The sequence below is a fragment of the Erythranthe guttata genome, chromosome 8 (assembly GCF_056151865.1).
Source record: "Erythranthe guttata isolate IM_541 chromosome 8, IM_541, whole genome shotgun sequence".
In the NCBI taxonomy this organism is placed as follows: domain Eukaryota; kingdom Viridiplantae; phylum Streptophyta; class Magnoliopsida; order Lamiales; family Phrymaceae; genus Erythranthe; species Erythranthe guttata.
Genome location: NC_142540.1, coordinates 17,398,815 through 17,417,110, shown reverse-complemented (window position 1 = coordinate 17,417,110; position 18,296 = coordinate 17,398,815). Strand labels below are relative to the sequence as shown.

The following is an 18,296-nucleotide window of genomic DNA, read 5'->3' as shown; positions in this document are numbered from 1 at the left end:
TTCTTAAAATTTGGGGTGTTCGTAAATTTAGTGAAAAATGAACTTAAACAGAAAAAACAATGTTAGTACTTAATAAATTATAGCTTAAAGTTGTTTATTTTAAGAGAAACAGAAATAAAAATTTATTTTGCAATCACTTAAAAATAAATTATGAGAAAAAAAAAGCTCAAAATCAATTTGTATATTGTACCGAATATGATCTTCATTTATAAAATCAATTATCATAAAATGGCATAGAATAAGTAAATATCTATAATATTTATCATTTAATTAAAACAATGTATATATATATTCCAACCACAAGTCGTCAAAACGTAGCTTTTTGAGCTTTATCCAAAACTCTCAAAAGGGGAAAGAGAAACATAATACAAAGAATTGTGGATAAGGTTCTTTTTTTTGTCTCAAAATAAATTTAGGATAAATTGCAACCAACACCCCAAGGTAATATCAAATTACAAAAACACTCCTCATAAAAATGCAACCATCCTCAGTTACGTATTATCTTATACATCCACCTTTACAGCGTCAAATCTACTTATTAAGCAAGGGAATTTTCATAAGTAAACACATAGTTTAGAAGGGTTGTGATTACCCGAACATAAAGGGTATTCTTGCAATTTTGACCTTAACTTCAAAAGCAGCCGTAATTTACCCGTATATAACTTTATCAGATAGGAATAGTATAAACTTTGGGTATCAAGTTAAATGAGTGAAGAGGAATATGAACAAGTATCCATTCATTGAAGTACCACTCATCCCTATCAAAATTATGTGCCGAATCATGTGATTAGTGGTTGTTGCAATATTTTTTTTTTTTTAAATTTCCGTGACCAAAATGATTATGATTATCTAAATAATTAAATCTTATTTGATATTTGTTATTTAATATATACATATGTATATTTCTTTGTCACCAAAAAGGCAGAAAATTAAATTGTTTCATTAATTCGTGACAGAAAGAAAATTAAATTGATTTCGCGGTGGGTCACATGTGAATCCGATTCCCATTGGATGAGTGAATATTAAGATTTACTCATTTATTGATTCCATCAAATCTTTTTGTTAGATATCTCACTTTTCATTTATTTTATTTTATTTTATTTTGTTTTCTATTTGCCTTTATCCATTTTGTACAATCATCAAGATATTGTGCGTTATCCAAATTGAACCACTACTATACATGTGAATCTTATGAACTTTATAAGTATTTGAACTTGTTCTACTGCGTCTCGATTATTGAGAACCGATAATCATATAGATGCACTGAATAAATTTACAACATTCTCATATAATAGTTTACAAATCAGACGAAAGACACAAACTACACTAAATTAACTGTGTAACAAACTCGATCGTTTGATCGTTGACAATGAAATTTGAACTTGAGTCAAACAAAATCTTGCTATTGTTGAAAGTGGGGATTAAAATTAAACAAGCATCCAAATTTAAAAGAATTGTGTATATATATTTTTTTTCAAAATCAACACAAACTACACAATATCACTTCATTCAATATTTCAATTAATACAAACATCCATGGAATCAATTACAAACAACCCTTTAATCCATATATGTATATATATTTTTTCTGAGGGACTCATCAACAATTACATCGAAATTGAACCTAATACTTTGTAACAAACTAAATCCAATTCAAACTTTTTTTTATGCACCACCATAATATAAAAATCATACTTTGTAACTATCCCCTCCCTTCTTCAGTTCAACATTTCCATTAGGATAATCACCATCACCAATAAACCTACACCAGAACCAGTGCTGCTTCCACACAATCACCATCTCCTCGATCGGAATATTCTTCGTCTCCGGCAAGAAAAAGTATATGAACACCGTCATCACCATCACGAAGAAGCCGAAAAACAAGAACAGCCCGAATTTCAGGTGGCAGAGCATAGTCAGAAATATTTGAGCCACCAAGAAAGTGAACACCATGTTGACGGAGACGTTCAAACTCTGAGCGGCGGATCGGATTTCTAGCGGGAAAATCTCACTTGGCACCAACCACCCTAGTGGGCCCCACGACCAAGCGAATCCGGCCACGTAGATGCAGATAAACAGCACCACCAGAATTGCGTACCATCTCGGTAACTCACCTGGAGTTCCGTCCACGCCGAATTTAATGGCTATGCATATTGCGACCACAACCTGAAAACAAATCGAACGTAAAAAATTAGTTTTTACAAACTATATAGTGCCTGGATAAAATTTAAAGATTTGCAATTTGGAGTGACTATAATGATTGTTGTAACAACAATTTGAAGACCCTTTTCGCCATTTTGTTCAAATATTTCGTCTAAATTCGGAAAAAAAGATTAGTAATTCGTACCTGACAAACGAGCATTTGAATACCGCCTTCAAGAAAAAGGAACCTCCTCCCCCACTTATCCACACCATAAATCGAAACAATCGTAGCCAAAACATTCACCCCACCCGTAATAACGGCCGACATCAAAGCAGCGTCGCTCCCGAATCCAATCGTCTTGAAAAGGACAGGCGCGTAAAACATGATCACATTAATACCCGTAAGCTGTTGAAAGAAGGGAATCATAATAGCCATTGTAAGCTGAGGCCTGTACTTCCTCTGTAGAAGGTTCCTCCAAGGGTGCTCCACTTGTCTAGAAGCTTCACTAGCCGCCACCAAGTCGTTGAACTCTTCGTCGACGTTGGCCAAACCTCGGATCCTCATGAGTTTGGTTCTGGCCTTGTCTTGATGCCCACGCTCGATCATGGAGTTTGGTGTCTCGGGTAGGACTAACGATCCGATGGTGATGATTAAAGCCGGGACCATCGCGCCACCTAAGCTCAACCTCCAGCCCCATCCACCCTTGATTTTGGCGAATCCGTAGTTCAGTATACTCGCCGCTAAAATGCCGATTGTGATTGATAATTGGAAACCAATGTTGAGTGCTCCTCTGAACTTGTAGGGAGCCATTTCTGATAGGTAAAGTGGCACAGACTGCAGCAAAAAATAAAAATAAAAAAATTCAATTGTAAGTGATTCTACCTTGTACTACAATTTATCAATAGTATAAAATAAAATTTTATCATTATACACATCATCTATAATAATGAATTAATAGCAAGTATCTAGAAGGGAGGGAGAAAAATCAAAAGGGGTGGGGGTAGGTGGGGGCGGGGGGGGGGGGGGTGTGGTTTTTGTGGGGCCATTGGTGTTTGTTTGTATTCAACGGCGTAGCAATTGGAGTCAACTTAATTTGAAATAAAGAATCATACAATAACGTCACTACCAAAGGAAAAACAGGGCATCCATGATTTTGATTCCTCATTAATTAAATGATTCTTTGAAATTAATTCGAGCTCTGGTGATAAAAATCTGGTCTTTATACCTAATTCATGGAAAAATAAATAAAAAGCAGGGTTTTGTTCAGATATATCTGTCGTTTTATGAACATACTTTCTCTGAACACTTCATTTAATAATGGATCAGATCTGAACTACTTTCGACCGTTGACTCATAAGCTAAAATTAAAACCATTTCAAAATCAAGAAAAAAAAAAAAAAAAAAAAGCAAGCTTTTTTCTATAATGGGGGTTTGATAAACTGACCTGATTGGCAAACCCAATTCCGAAACCCAGAAAAATACGGCCGACGATGAGCATAGCAACGTTCTGAGCTAACCCGTTGATCAACGCGCCGACGCAGAACAGCACACCGCCGAACAGCATCGACAGCTTCCGGCCGAGCTTCCTGGTCACCGTCGACGCCACCAGCGAGGAGACGAGCGCCGCCAGGTACAGCGACGAGGTGAACATGGTCAGCGTCTCGCTGTCGAATTTGCAGTACTGGTTAGTGGAGTCGTCGGCCTTCTGCTTCCTGTAAACAGACGGGAAGAATTCCTTCAAGAACGAATCCATGGCCGTCACTCCACCTGCAAAGTAACCACACAAACACCCATAAATAACCCAATTAAAAAACAAATCAAAAAAGTCTCTGGGACATTTTCACAAACACTTGGTCGGCGAAGGTAAAAAAGTACCTGAAATTCCGATATCGTAGCCGAAAATAAGACCGCCCATGGCTGCGATAACGCAGGTGACCAAGACATAGGGAGTTAGGTTGCCGGGATATTCTTTACCCTCGCCGGGACCAGGGCCAAAACCACCGCCGGCCATTGTTCTTCTCTACGCAGAAATGAAAGGAAGTAAAAGGAGAAGTTTGACAGTATATTATGAGAAAGAAATAATTATAATACAAAAATAGATGAGAATAGAAGAAGAAATGTAAGCATGTATATATAGAGAAAAGTTGACTTAAAATGTATCCGTTTCCTACAATAACTTAGCTGTCACTATATTTTAGCTCTGTAATATTATTTTTTATTTTATTTTTTAATAAATAAATAAATAATAATAGGGGGCAACTATTTTAAATCCCAACTTTTGCTTACTTGAATACTACCAAGTTTAAAACCAAAATTGAGTATATATTTATCAGTTTTTTCTTACTTTAATACCAAAATAAAAAGAAAAGTACAAAAACACCCTTTCATACAAAATATCAATTATATCAATTTTTTTTAGAAATTACCTATTCAAAAACCAAATAAAAAAAAAAGAAAAAAAAACCCTTTGTTGTAAAAAAAAAAAACCTCCACCATTTCTTCTCCTCTCCAACCCTCGCCGCCGCCGCCGAACGCCACCGTACGTGCTCGTAACTGCCGCGACAACCCAATTAAACCCTATCTTTTTCATCTTCTTAAATCCTCCAAAACATCTCCAAATTCAAAAAATCAAAACCTCACAAAACTTATAAAATGGAGTTATAAGACAATAATATGGTAGTATATGTGGAAAGAGAAGCCATTAAGGTAAGTATCGATGTCTTTTTTGAGCTTCGAAGTCGATTTTGAATTTTTTTTTTTTTTAAACCCGCCGGCAATTTTCGACACATACAGGTCGATTTTTTGGTCAATTTTCGACACCAACGTGTCGAAAAAAAAAATAAAAAAAAAACAAAACAAAACAAAAAAAAAACAAATTTCGACACCTACCTGTCGAAAATTCTCCAAATTTCGACAGGTATGTGTCGAAAAACACTATTGGTAAAAAAAAAAAAAAAAAAAAATTTTTTTTTTTTTTTTTTTTTACCAACAGTATTTTTTCGACACATACCTGTCGAAATTTGGAGAATTTTCGACAGGTAGGTGTCGAAATTTGTTTTTTTTTTGTTTTGTTTTTTTTTTTTTTATTTTTTTTTTCGACACGTTGGTGTCGAAAATTGACCAAAAAATCGACCTGTATGTGTCGAAAATTGCCGGCGGGTTTAAAAAAAAAAAAAATTCAAAATCGACTTCGAAGCTCAAAAAAGACATCGATACTTACCTTAATGTGTTCTCCTTTCATATATACTACCATATTATTGTCTTATAACTCAATTTTATACGTTTTGTGAGGTTTTAATTTCTTTAGTTTTGAGATTTTTTAGAAGGGTTTGTTGTGAGATTTTTTAGAAGGGTTTGTTGTGAGGAAGATTTTTTAGAAGGGTTCTTGGGGAGGGAGAAGAAGGAGGTGGAGAAGGAGGGAAATGGTTTTTTTGAGTTTTTGATTATTTGGTATTTAAGAAAGAAAAATAGTATTTGTAATATTTTTTTGGTTTTAATTTCATTAAGGGTATTAAAGTAATTTACAATTAATTATTTATTTTTTATTTTTTTGGTATTCAAGTAAGCAAAAGTTGGAATTTGAAATAGTGATCCCCATAATAATAATCAAATCCATAATGATTACTACATTAGGTTATGTAGTGCTGTAACGTTGGAGCCAAGATTTTATTTTTGATTTTGAAAAAATAACAAATCTTTATATTAAATACTATTTCCGAGAAACTGACCTCCTTGCACTAAAAGACGAAATTTTTTAGGGCCCTCATCTTGTTTTCCGATAGGTTTTTTGTATGAAATAATGTAAATTATGGTGATTCAATGGTCTATGAAGGTAGTTGACCGAGTTTGATGCCCACAAAGCCTCGTCCCACTATTCGACAGGTTTTTAATGAAGGAATGTAAATCATGACGACTAACGATCAATTAGCATATAGTACACGTAGGTTCATTGCAATCGAAATTTTCACACTGCGGTTCCCAGTACTCAGATCCTAGAACTTTAGACCAACTTACCATAGCCAAATCAGTTGAGTTATATTATATAGTCCTTGCCCTCTAGTGTATAGGTTATGCCACTAGCGTTTTGTCAAATTTGAAATAATAATAATATAGTAAATTGGGTTTTAATTTATTAAAATAAATTAAGTTTTTGTATTTGATACAACCCAATATTAAATTGGGTTTTCATTTATTATTTCCATGCTTGTGTTTAATGCCCATGTTACATTATATTAATGCAAATTTGGCCTAAATTTTCTTTTAGGGATAATAAAATAAAAACAAGATAGCAAGTGGAGACCAAAAGATTGATTTGCTGAATTCAATAACCGTTTTTGAATTTTGATATACGGTGGGAACTGTATTCAACTTTCAAAATGGTTTTCATATTAGTCAACTATTGATTTTAATTATATTTTTATTTTCAAAAAAAGAAAAATCTCTTTTCAAAACATATTTTTTTAATATTAGTATTGTATCTGGATTTTTAATAAACATTTAAAAACAAATTCTTCTTTTTTTTTGATTTATTTTTGATTTATTTTTGATTTATTTAAAAAACCAGATTGTTTTATTAAATGCAAATTCAATCCAATGAACTGTCAAATTTAGTTTCCTGTGAGCTTAAGTCAGATTCAAGATTACAGATAAAGATAGTGCTGAGTCATCAAATTCGTTTGATGGATAATGCAAATTGATTGTGTGACAATAATAATAAATAATAATTTACTAGTAATATGGTTGAAGAAACGTGATTTTAAAGTGTTTTTTTTTCTCCATTTTTACCCCCCATTATTCCAATGCTTATCTCGAAAAATCATACTATATACGAATTTATTGGTTAATAAAAGATAGTAAATATTATTTAACAAAAAAAAAATCTATTTATGGAGTAATTCTTTTTTTTTTTTTTTCATGCACACAAAAATTCAAACACGAGGGCTTGACTCGGAAATAAGTCGGCCAGAGGGGACAGCCAGCTGGACTTTGGGCCCCACATAATGACGTCAGTCTTGCCGGTCTTTTTGGTCGGATTTATGGCCCGGCCCAACCCATTGGCCCATATCTTAATTTCCTTACCGAGTGAAGATGGTTCATTTTTCACACGAGTGACGACGTCGTTTTTGTTTTAATTAATCTTTAAAAACATTTAAAAATTAGATCGTATTGCAATTATTACCTACTAGTTAATCAAATTAGTTAGTTAATAAGACGTTTGATTTTTTATTTTTTTATTATATTTTATATCAGATACTAAAATTGTTGAAATACAGTGTTAATATATGATTTTTACGACAAAATTCGTAAAAGTAAACTTTAATATTATATATATGTTTAATTTGGTCAATTCAATGAGCCTGCAATTTTTATATCTACTGGGTTACGAGTCTAATTTTGATGACCACTCCAACGAAGGCCCAATCACCTTCAAATAAGGTTTGAGCCCAACAATCTCAACTACGTAATTTCAGCCAAATGAACCAGGTATAAATAAAAGTTTTAACTCATTTGTTAAGGTGCGTTCAATAAATTCGAACAATACAACTATTCGTATTCTCTCCACGACTTATGTAATCCACACGCCTGACTTGAGCGTCGGAGGGGTTTCTACCGGATCAAACCGCAGCATAGTTTACGTGTTCCTTGATTGCAGATATCTCAATGTCATTAAACTCGTGTGCCACTAATCCAGTTTGCTCTTACAGCTCATTTTACTTCAACTGTTTAAAGTGATTTATCTCTAGCATCATCAAATATGTTATAAATGATGCCAAATGATATACACAAGAAAATAAATTAAATTAAATTTACTACTCTAAAAAGAAGAAAATGAAAATAAATTAAAGATATAATAAACAATGCTTGGCAATAAAAGGGGAGGGATGGGAATCTAAAGTCAACTATTGGCCAGTAGAGACAAGTCAATCACCAGCGTCACGAATCTTTAGTCAACTTTGGACATCATAATATCACAAAATTGACCACACTCAATAATTTATACAATCAAGTAATGATTTATTTTTTAGTCGCTGGTTTGTATTTCATAATTTAATAATATAATCAAAAAAATCTATTTAATGATGTCTAATTTTTTTTTTCTATTGAAAAAAAAATAGGAATTGGTTGGAATTATTTAGGCAAATACATAAGTATTATTTATAATTGCAGATACATAAATTCGAATGATATTTATAGTGTCAAGTAGAGGTGTAATAAACCGAGATTGTCACATTTTTTGAGCTTGAGCTCGAGCTCTAGTCAATTTTGGTGAGCTCGAGTTCAAGCTCATCAAGCTTTCTTTTGATGAGCTCTCGAGTTCACACTCGAGCTTTTATCGATGTAGATTCATTAAACTCATGAGTCGGCTCAACTCATTTACATCCCTAGTGTCAAAGGACATACTTTAATTTAAAATGTGATGGTCCCATACTTTTAGCATATGTATTTGCAATCAAATAAATTAGGAGGGCAGTTAAGAGTGGGGAAAGAAAAATTCAATAAATTATTGAATATTTGTATATGCTTTTATCATTGTGTCTCTCTATCAATATCAGTTAATTTAATTCCAACAATTTATGTGATGTTCACATCTAGCTTTAAAAAATAAAAAAATAATAATAAATAATAAATAGTCGTAAGATTTAATTATGAGATTAAAGACTTTTGTGTAAAATAATTAAACATTTGAATAAATAGTCAAGGGATAAGGTAAAAGACCAGTTTACCCTCACCCTCACCAATATTTATACACCAATCATTAATATAAAGCATAGTACAGCTGAGTCATGAGAATGGACGAGTTTGTCACCGTCGTAAAATAAGCATATAATAGTTTTTAATGCCACCAAGTTGTCTTATGTATTCATTAATTATTCATACTCACAAGTGGACCAAAAATACTGAAACTATGTATAACAAATTAAATATATATAATAAATAAAATAACGTCCAATATATAAATAAATTATGAAATCAAATAAATAAACCCACAAGGCCCACCTCATGTGCAGTTTAGCTGTTGAAAGGTTGGTTGCTATCTAACGGTGTAAACGAGTCGAGTTCGACCCGAGCTTGGCTGTTTTGGCGAACTCGAGTTCTTCGAGTATTGATTTTTGGGCTCGACCTCGAGTTTAATTTGAACCATTTTGTGTTTTTTTATATATTTTAAATTTTTATTAATATTATTAAAATTTTATTATTATGAATTACTAGCATTTTTTCCCTATGCGATGCACGGTATATTATTACAAAAGTGAAAAAAAAATAATCAATTTAATAAATAATAAAGAAAAATATATTACACTAACATAGTAAAATTTAATAATGTAGTATTATAAATGTTACATATTAAGATTTAACAAATCGAATTTCTACATTTATCTCTTAAGATTTGAGATATAATGATGAAAAATAGGAAATTGATAGTTGTTGAAAATTATAATTAGAAATTATTACAGGAAAAATATTAAAAATAAATAATTACAGAAATACTATTAGGGGGTTTTTTAGGGTTGCCCATCGTTTCTTTCTTTTATATATAAGATAATAAAAAAATTGAAATAAAAAAATGGCATGTAATTTATTCATTTTAATTACTTTTATGAATTTATTATTTGTTTTATATTAATTACATTTAAAATATACCTAAACAAATAAATTAAAATTAAAAAAGAAAAAAAGCTCCAAGCTCACGGAGAACTAAGAATGAGCTCGGCTCGACTCTTCAGAAAGCTCGAGTTCGAGTTCGAGCCTTTGTCGAGCTATCCTAGCTCATTAACACCCCTACAGCTACTGCTAGTAATTAATATTCATAATATAAGGATACATATCTAAAATATTAATATTAAACAGATATTTTTTTCATGAAGTATTATTTTAGTCAAACTTAACAGATTCGTCACTCAAAGCTGAAAATTTCAGCCTTAATGATGTATAGTTATCCAAACTCCAGAGATTAATTAGCTGATTAGTTAATTGTTCATGCATGTGCAAATTAAAGACGTAGTTAATAACTAAGCAAAACAATAATCAAGAATTTGAAAATATTTAGCTGTAATTAAGTAACATGAAAGTGACAGGTTAGATATTATCATTAGCAAATAAAAGAGTGTAATGATGCAACGGCATTGTTTCTATCTTAGTCTTAAAGAATGAGAAATACCTCATTATTTTATTAATGAAAGGTCAATTTGTATATGTTTTATATATAAATATATATTATTTTATGTTATTATTTGTAACATAAGAAATATTATCATAGTGGATATTCGTATCAAATCAAACCCCCTTTTAGATTGATTGGCCCATTATCAAACAATCTGTTTCATTATATCAATTAGAATTGGGCCGATCTTGAAACCTTCACATATTTGTTGGGCCTAAACCTACACGAGTTAGTTCATTTTTTTTATTTTTTTTTATTAATTACGGGCCACCCGCATTGGTAAATTACTAAAAAACCCTCATGTTTGAGTAATTAAAATCATCTCCCTCAACTATGAATGTTCTTATATGTTCACCCTTATGATGTCAAATTCAACTAATCTTCTAGATTATATGGAATGTTCTGTAGTTTGTACTCATTTTGTGCAAAAAAGTAGTTTCGATGCACCACAATCTGATATTTACAAGCCAAAAGACACATCTTATGATCATCTCGTTTCAAACTATGGAGCTCGAATAAAGTAAAACGAGTACAAACTGCATAACATTCCACATAATCTAGAATATTCCACTGAATTTGACACCGCAAGGATGGACGTGTAAGAAGATTCATAGTCGAGGAAGTGATTGTAATTATCCAAACATGAAGGGTTTTTTTTGTAATTTGACCTTACCTCAGGGGTGATGGCTATAATTTACCCTTTTAATTATTAGAATTATGAAAAGGCTGCAGATATTTGCAAGACGAAAATTACTAAGTGCAAGACTTTACTTCATGCAAGACCAAAATATAAATAAATTTACTAAGATCAAGACTGGAAATTACAAATATAACCCCAATAATAATTTAGATATTATTAATTTAAATTAAGTTAATTGCTATTGCAAGACCAAAAAAAAATACAAAAAAAGAATAAAAAAAAAGGCAGCGACTATTTGCAAGACGAAATTTACTTAGTGCAAGACCAATTTAATTTTTTTTATTAAATTCAGTATAAAAAGACTATAATAACCTTAATAAAATACAAACAAAAAAAAATTATTTTATTAATTTTCTTTTGCAAGACCAATTTAAAAAAAAATTAATAAAACAAAAAGAAAAAAGAAATTGAATTGACAAAATCAAAACGAGGAGGGAAGATTGAAGAAAACAAAAAAAAAATCAATTGCAGCAAAAAACCGTTCGTCGCCCCGCCGCCTAGGGGTGGGCATTCGGGTCGGGTTATTCGGGTATAACCCGACCCGGTCGGGTATTACCCGACCGGGTCGGGTAATTTTTTACGTAACCGGGTTTTTCCCGGGTTCGGGTACCCGGTGCTCCCAAACCGGGTCGGGTCCGGGTATTAGAAATCCTACCCGGGTACCCGATCGGGTACCCGGTTGAATTTTTTTTTTTTTTTTTTTTTTTTTTTTTTTTTTTTTTAATATATATAAAGATATATATATATATATATATATATATATATATATATATATATATATATATATATATATATATATATATATATATATATATATATATATATATATATATATATATATATATATATATATATATCAGTAATTCAGTATATGTATATATAGATATATATATGTATATCAGTCAGTATATGTTACTATGTATATGTCTATATATATATATATATATATATATATATATATATATATATATATATATATATATATATATATATATATATATATATATATATATATATATATATATATATATATTAAGTAAATTTAGTTATTGTTTATTTAAAAAAAAAAAAAAAAAAAAAAAAAGAGGAAAATAGCAAAACCCGAACCCGACCCGAACCCGACCCGAGATAACCGGGTACCCGGTTGCCGGGTACCCGGTTATTTCGGGTCGGGTTCGGGTAATTTTTTTTTTGCAAAAAACCCGAATAACCCGACCCGAATAACCCGAATAACCCGACCCGACCCGAATGCCCACCCCTACGGCGCCGCCCGCCGCCCCGTCGCCGTCGCCGTCGCCCCGTCGTCGTCGCCGTCGCCCGTCGCCGTTGAACTCCGTTGTTGCCCCAACCCCGCCACAACAATCTCACGAAAAACAAGTAAAAATTACTTTTTGAATTAACTTTTTTTTGAGAAATAAATGTGATAAACATGATTTTATTGTTAGAATAATGAATTCAAGTCGTTTTAGAACATAGTTGATGATTCTAGGGTTCGATTGTAGCACTATTGTTGAAGGAGTTGCGATTTTACAAAAATCGACCTGTACTTGTCGTTTTTTTGGAAAATTTTCGACACACTGGCGTCGAAATATCCGCTTAATATCGACACCAGAATGTCGATAATTTCAATATAATTCGACAGTTAATGAGTGTCGAATTATTTTGACATTTTCGACACTGCAGTGTCGATATAAAGCTGATATTTCGACCTGTACATGTCGATTTTTTTGTACGTGAAATGAGGTGCGAAAAACGAGAAAAACGATCACAAAGTACAATATTTCTTACCTCTTTGTGTTCTTCGACCTTAGAATCCTCCATATTTATGTCTTGTGTATCCATAATGTCCTTCTTTTCAAGTTTTAGTAAGATTTGAGGGTTTTATGTGATAAGGGTTTTGGAGAATATGGAAGATTTTTTTGTGGAAAAAAATGTGTAAAATGAGGGTGAAGAAGAAGATGTTGGTGTTTTGTTGGGTGAGTGAGTTCCCTCTCTTTTTTCTTTTTTCTTTTTATTCTTTTTTTGTATTTTTTTTTTGGTCTTGCAATAGCAATTAACTTAATTTAAATTAATAATATCTAAATTATTATTGGGGTTATATTTGTAATTTCCAGTCTTGATCTTAGTAAATTTATTTATATTTTGGTCTTGCATGAAGTAAGGTCTTGCACTTAGTAATTTTCGTCTTGCAAATATCTGCAGCCTAATATTTTAGATATGTATCCTTATATTATGAATATTAATTACTAGCAGTAGCTGTAGGGGTGTTAATGAGCTAGGATAGCTCGACAAAGGCTCGAACTCGAACTCGAGCTTTCTGAAGAGTCGAGCCGAGCTCATTCTTAGTTCTCCGTGAGCTTGGAGCTTTTTTTCTTTTTTAATTTTAATTTATTTGTTTAGGTATATTTTAAATGTAATTAATATAAAACAAATAATAAATTCATAAAAGTAATTAAAATGAATAAATTACATGCCATTTTTTTATTTCAATTTTTTTATTATCTTATATATAAAAAGAAAGAAACGATGGGCAACCCTAAAAAACCCCCTAATAGTATTTCTGTAATTATTTATTTTTAATATTTTTCCTGTAATAATTTCTAATTATAATTTTCAACAACTATCAATTTCCTATTTTTCATCATTATATCTCAAATCTTAAGAGATAAATGTAGAAATTCGATTTGTTAAATCTTAATATGTAACATTTATAATACTACATTATTAAATTTTACTATGTTAGTGTAATATATTTTTCTTTATTATTTATTAAAATAGCAAAACATTGCATGAGAAATAATAAAACGACAAGCAGAGAGACAAAAAGGAAGCAGATGGTTTATCACATTCTTGATTAATAAGGTTAAAACTGTCCAAAACATTGATGCCTACACTTCACATGCCACCTCCAAATTCACACCATTCCCATGTGCACATACATATACATACACACACACATATATACAATATATAAATATATATATATATATATATATATATTAGAAAATAATAAAAGATAAATATTTATTGCCATTTCCCATATTCCAAAATCAAGAAACTCTAACTTACCCAAAAAACGAACTAATGTAGAATTTTTTTTACAGAAACAAAAAATCAAGGAAAGGACTATAACAAGAACATAAAAATTCAAGAATGCCAAAACCCATTCAACATAGTCCGGAATCTTCCGGAAGATAGTTTCCTAACGATCTTTTTAGCATCGGAAACTTCATCTTCATCGGCAAGCTTTTCGATGTTTTTAAGGAATCCCGAACTGACAATCTTCTTCCTCGCACTATTGCTGCTCGTTAAAGACATTAATATCGAAAGCAACGTCTTTTTATTACCACAATTCACCTCGTTGGGATCGAGCATTTGCAGAAGCGTACCGACATTTTGATCGTTTTGCACGAATTTCTTACGGTTCTTGGACACAACCAACATACTAGAGAGTATCTCAGCTGCAATTTCTCGTATTTCGAACGATTTCGAATCGAGAAATTTAACGAGAACCGGCATAAACCCTGCATCACCCATTAACTTCTTAGCTTCCTCCGAAGTTCCACATAGCCAAAATGCAGCCTTTAATGCCAATTCTTGTACAGAAATCTCTCCATATCGAAGAAAATAAAGTATATGATCCATAAACGAGTAATTTATAAGTATACTTATCAAATTTTCAGACGAAGAACATATACTCGTAATTCCCCTAAATGCAACTTCTCTTGTCTTTGTCGAAACCGATGATTTCGGATCCATAATCCGTACCAACGCTCGAAGTCCGCCTTCTTTAATAATCGTTTCCCTAATCGACGAATCTCTATAAGCTATAGTTTGGAGTAAATCGAGCGAGCCTATTTGTACAATTTCATCTTTAGAACTAGCAAGCTCAACAAGTTCAACAATGGCTCCTTCCTCGACAACAAATCTCTTAATCTCTTCGACAAGAACGAGATTTTTCAACACCCCACAAGACAGAGCAATCAATTCACTCCCACTACTGCTATCACTACTGCAAATCTTCAACAGGGCAGGCACTCCACCGTGGGCGGAAACCGACCATACATTATCGGAATTCTCCGTGACTTTCATCAAACACCTGGCGGCAAATTCTTTGCCCAGCTCACTCCCAGATTCTAGAACCCTTATCAAAGGGGCAACCACCCCTGCACCGATTAGAACACCCTTGTGTGACTGAAAACCTGCAATTAAAGACACCGATTTGGCCGCCTCTTGTTGAATTTCGCTCTCCTCGGAATCGAGAAGATTCACGAGGAAATTGACGAAACCCTCGAGTTCGACGGCGGATTTCGCGTATCTGTCGTCTTCTAGAACGGCTTCGTTCAGCGCGGCGAGGGTTTGCCTTTTCATTTCGCCGCCGCCGATTTTCAGCCGCGAAAGTAAATCGTTGATGTAGAACTTGACATCGTCCCTCGACGCCGGAAAATTCGGCCGCGGCACCACGATTGCGTAGGTCTGCGCGAGCAAACCGGCGGCGTAGATATCGGAGATGCTCTTCGTGTGGCTTTCCAATTTCGCGGAGAGCATATCGAGATCGCTCTGCATGAGGAGCTTCCCGCCGTAGGAGACATCCAAACACCGCTGCGAGAGCTCGTCGCAGGTTTTTAGGGTTACGAGAATCAACTCCACCGCAATCGAAATCGACAAATTCTCACCGGATTCGCAATTCTCGACGGCGGCGAGGGTGGAGAAGAGCTCCTCCAGATTTTGCCTCACCGATTGCCATTTCGCCGTGAAGACTTTGATCGAATGGGAGACGGAAATCAGCGACGAGACGAGAAGAATCGCTTGCTTTAGCCTTTGATTTCCGGTGTAAGACGCTTGATTGAGCAGGCTGCTCTCTTCCTCACCCATATCTATCGATTTTGTTACAGATTACCGGAGAAACCCATTTTCCGGCGAGGGTATCGGAATTTCCGGCGAGAGGTGTGAGTTATGATCTTATCTGCTGAACACAAAGGCCTGAGTGATGCCTATCTTATGTGGATTCGTAACAGAATGGAGTTTTATATGAATTTACCTAAATGCCCACAGGGATTTATTTGTCATTCGGAGATGAACAAGTAGAAGAAGCAGGGGTGTTTCGGTAACTTCACAACTCAAATTGAGAGCTCCGCTGGGCCATGTATTTATGCAAGTGAGATAGTATTCAAGGCAACTAACAGCTTTCACTAACTTAATTAATTTAATTTAAATTATAATTAATTAATGGAAATACGTAATTAAATATTCTATTTGTTGTGCTTTCCTATTCAGTTCGTGACTTTTTCGGTTATATATTAATTAATTACTTAATTAATTAAAATATGCAGTAATTATCCTAGGAACAACCTATGTACATTATTGGATATATTAAATATCACCAATACTTTCTTTATTTTAATAATAATAATAAAAGAATTTTTATTTCGTTTTCATTATTTGTCGTTTTAAATGAATTAATTTTATTTTGTCAATTTTGTGCTTTATCATTAACAATGGAAAGAAAAGATAAAAGCATAAATTAAAGACATAAGTACGATGTTGATTAATTAATGCTGAGATTATCCACAGTAGAAGTGAGTGCTATTGACTTTTTTTCCATGCAATAAAAGGCGAAATCAGTCGAAGTCGCATTCCCTGGCTCGACAGATTTTAATAGAGAAATATAAATTCGAATGACTTAACGGGCTGTTAGATTATCGGAGTTGAGTATGGTGCCGACAAAGAACCAATTCTCGTTGGAATTGAAATTCAAAATTGACCACCCGCCACAAATCAAAGAGTAGCTTTCAGTACTCACTTGGCCATGTGAATACCCTTTACTTGTTTTTAGGATCATTTTATTTTAATATTTTATTCAAGAAAATTATAAGATATAAAAAATGGGATATTTTGACAATAACACCAAAAACCCTTTTCACGAAAAATAAAATCTGAAAAAATAAAATTGAACTAGTGGAACAAAATGTAGTATCATTTTAAAACTTATATTACTACTTGGTTTTATTTAATGAAAGAATTGAATTAAAAAATGAAGATTTATAAAGCAATATTTAGCTCTTAGGTAATAAATAAAAAAGTGGGCTAGCTCACGGAATAAGTAGAAAAATGGACCACGATAAAAGTAGGGTTAGCCTCTTTATTAAGCCTAATCTATTTCCAATTTTCCATTACATGACAAAATGGCCCATAATTTTGGTTGTCACCTATCTATATTTTAATGTAATAAGGTTTAAGCACTTGTTAATTAATGTTACGGGCTCATTTGGTTGGGGATATTAGTCAGAATTAAATAAATAATACGACTTTGTTTGATGTTTGGTCTCCTTAATAACTTTACGGATCGACCTGTAAATATTATCTTATATTTTTTTATTTAATCTTCCAAAATTTAATACTGCAACTGGATTTCATTAGAGTATCTTGATTAATTTTATTTTGGCAACCAAACAGATTTCACAGCTGCGATATATTCTATCTTGTTCTAAGAAAAAAATAAGTGGGACGGTGGCCGATAATTTCTTCCTTTTTCTTCTAATATTTAAATTAACGTACCATAAAATTGTTTATATAAGAGCAATTCCAATGGTAAAGTATCAAAATCGATCATCAAATATTAATTTGATACTCGTTTTATTATTTTGATACTCATTTACCCCAACCGCAAGCATTAAATGAATCATCTAATTTTAAATATAAGCATAAATATATTTAATATTGACACGTGTCAATTTTTAATTGGTTTGTTGGGTAGTTAATGTTTTGATACCTCTTTTTCCAGGATGCATTTTTGCATCTCGGGAAGTTGAATATCAAAATAACTACCAATTTAATTCCCCCATTGGAGATGAAAATTTATGTTTTGGAGCATCAAAATAGAAGTTATTCCATTTAATTCCCCATTTAATTCCTCCACTGGAGTTGCTCTAATGGAGTTTTTAAATAATAAAATAATATTTTTTTTTTTTGAGTAAAAAAAAAAAAAAAAAAAAAAAAAAAAAAGAAATATTATTTTATTATTTAAAAACTCCATTAGAGCAACTCCAGTTGAGGATAAATAAATAAATATTGAACAAATGAGTGGGATATATGTTTTGCTTACCACGCATGATTGAGTTGGAATGCACCATAACAATTCACTTCTTATTTTATCCATATTGTATTGGTAATTTGGTATTTTCTACCAAAATGAGAGTATAATAATACTAATTAATAAGAGAGAATCACTTCTACTCCAATCATTTTTTTTCTTTTGGTTTATCTATCAATATCAATAAATTACTTTT

The 18,296-nt window shown here is 32.4% G+C and overlaps 2 protein-coding genes across 2 annotated transcripts; both read right to left on the bottom strand.

The window, feature by feature from the left end:
- Positions 1 to 1,444: 1,444 nt before the first annotated feature.
- On the bottom strand, positions 1,445 to 4,334 carry LOC105961922 (sugar carrier protein C-like). Its single transcript, XM_088822106.1, has 4 exons — positions 4,019 to 4,334; positions 3,588 to 3,910; positions 2,348 to 2,977; positions 1,445 to 2,166 (listed from the first exon to the last, which is right to left on the bottom strand). The coding sequence occupies exons 1-4, from the start codon at positions 4,152 to 4,154 to the stop codon at positions 1,690 to 1,692; spliced, it is 1,566 nt and encodes a 521-aa protein (XP_088678232.1). The 5' UTR covers positions 4,155 to 4,334; the 3' UTR covers positions 1,445 to 1,689.
- A 9,680-nt stretch (positions 4,335 to 14,014) lies between these two features.
- LOC105951494 (ARM repeat superfamily protein) lies at positions 14,015 to 16,124 on the bottom strand. The gene has a single exon (XM_012974951.2). The coding sequence runs from the start codon at positions 15,880 to 15,882 to the stop codon at positions 14,155 to 14,157; it is 1,728 nt and encodes a 575-aa protein (XP_012830405.1). The 5' UTR covers positions 15,883 to 16,124; the 3' UTR covers positions 14,015 to 14,154.
- Positions 16,125 to 18,296: the final 2,172 nt, after the last annotated feature.

Bases quoted from the DNA above. Each gene is read 5' to 3' on its own strand.
- LOC105951494 (XM_012974951.2), bottom strand. From the start codon at position 15,882: ATGGGTGAGGAAGAGAGCAGCCTGCTCAATCAAGCGTCTTACACCGGA.
- LOC105961922 (XM_088822106.1), bottom strand. From the start codon at position 4,154: ATGGCCGGCGGTGGTTTTGGCCCTGGTCCCGGCGAGGGTAAAGAATAT. The intron at 3,911-4,018 runs GTACTTTTTTAC...GTTACTTTGCAG, and splicing joins CTACGATATCGGAATTTCAG to GTGGAGTGACGGCCATGGAT. The intron at 2,167-2,347 runs GTACGAATTACT...ATTTGTTTTCAG, and splicing joins TTCAAATGCTCGTTTGTCAG to GTTGTGGTCGCAATATGCAT.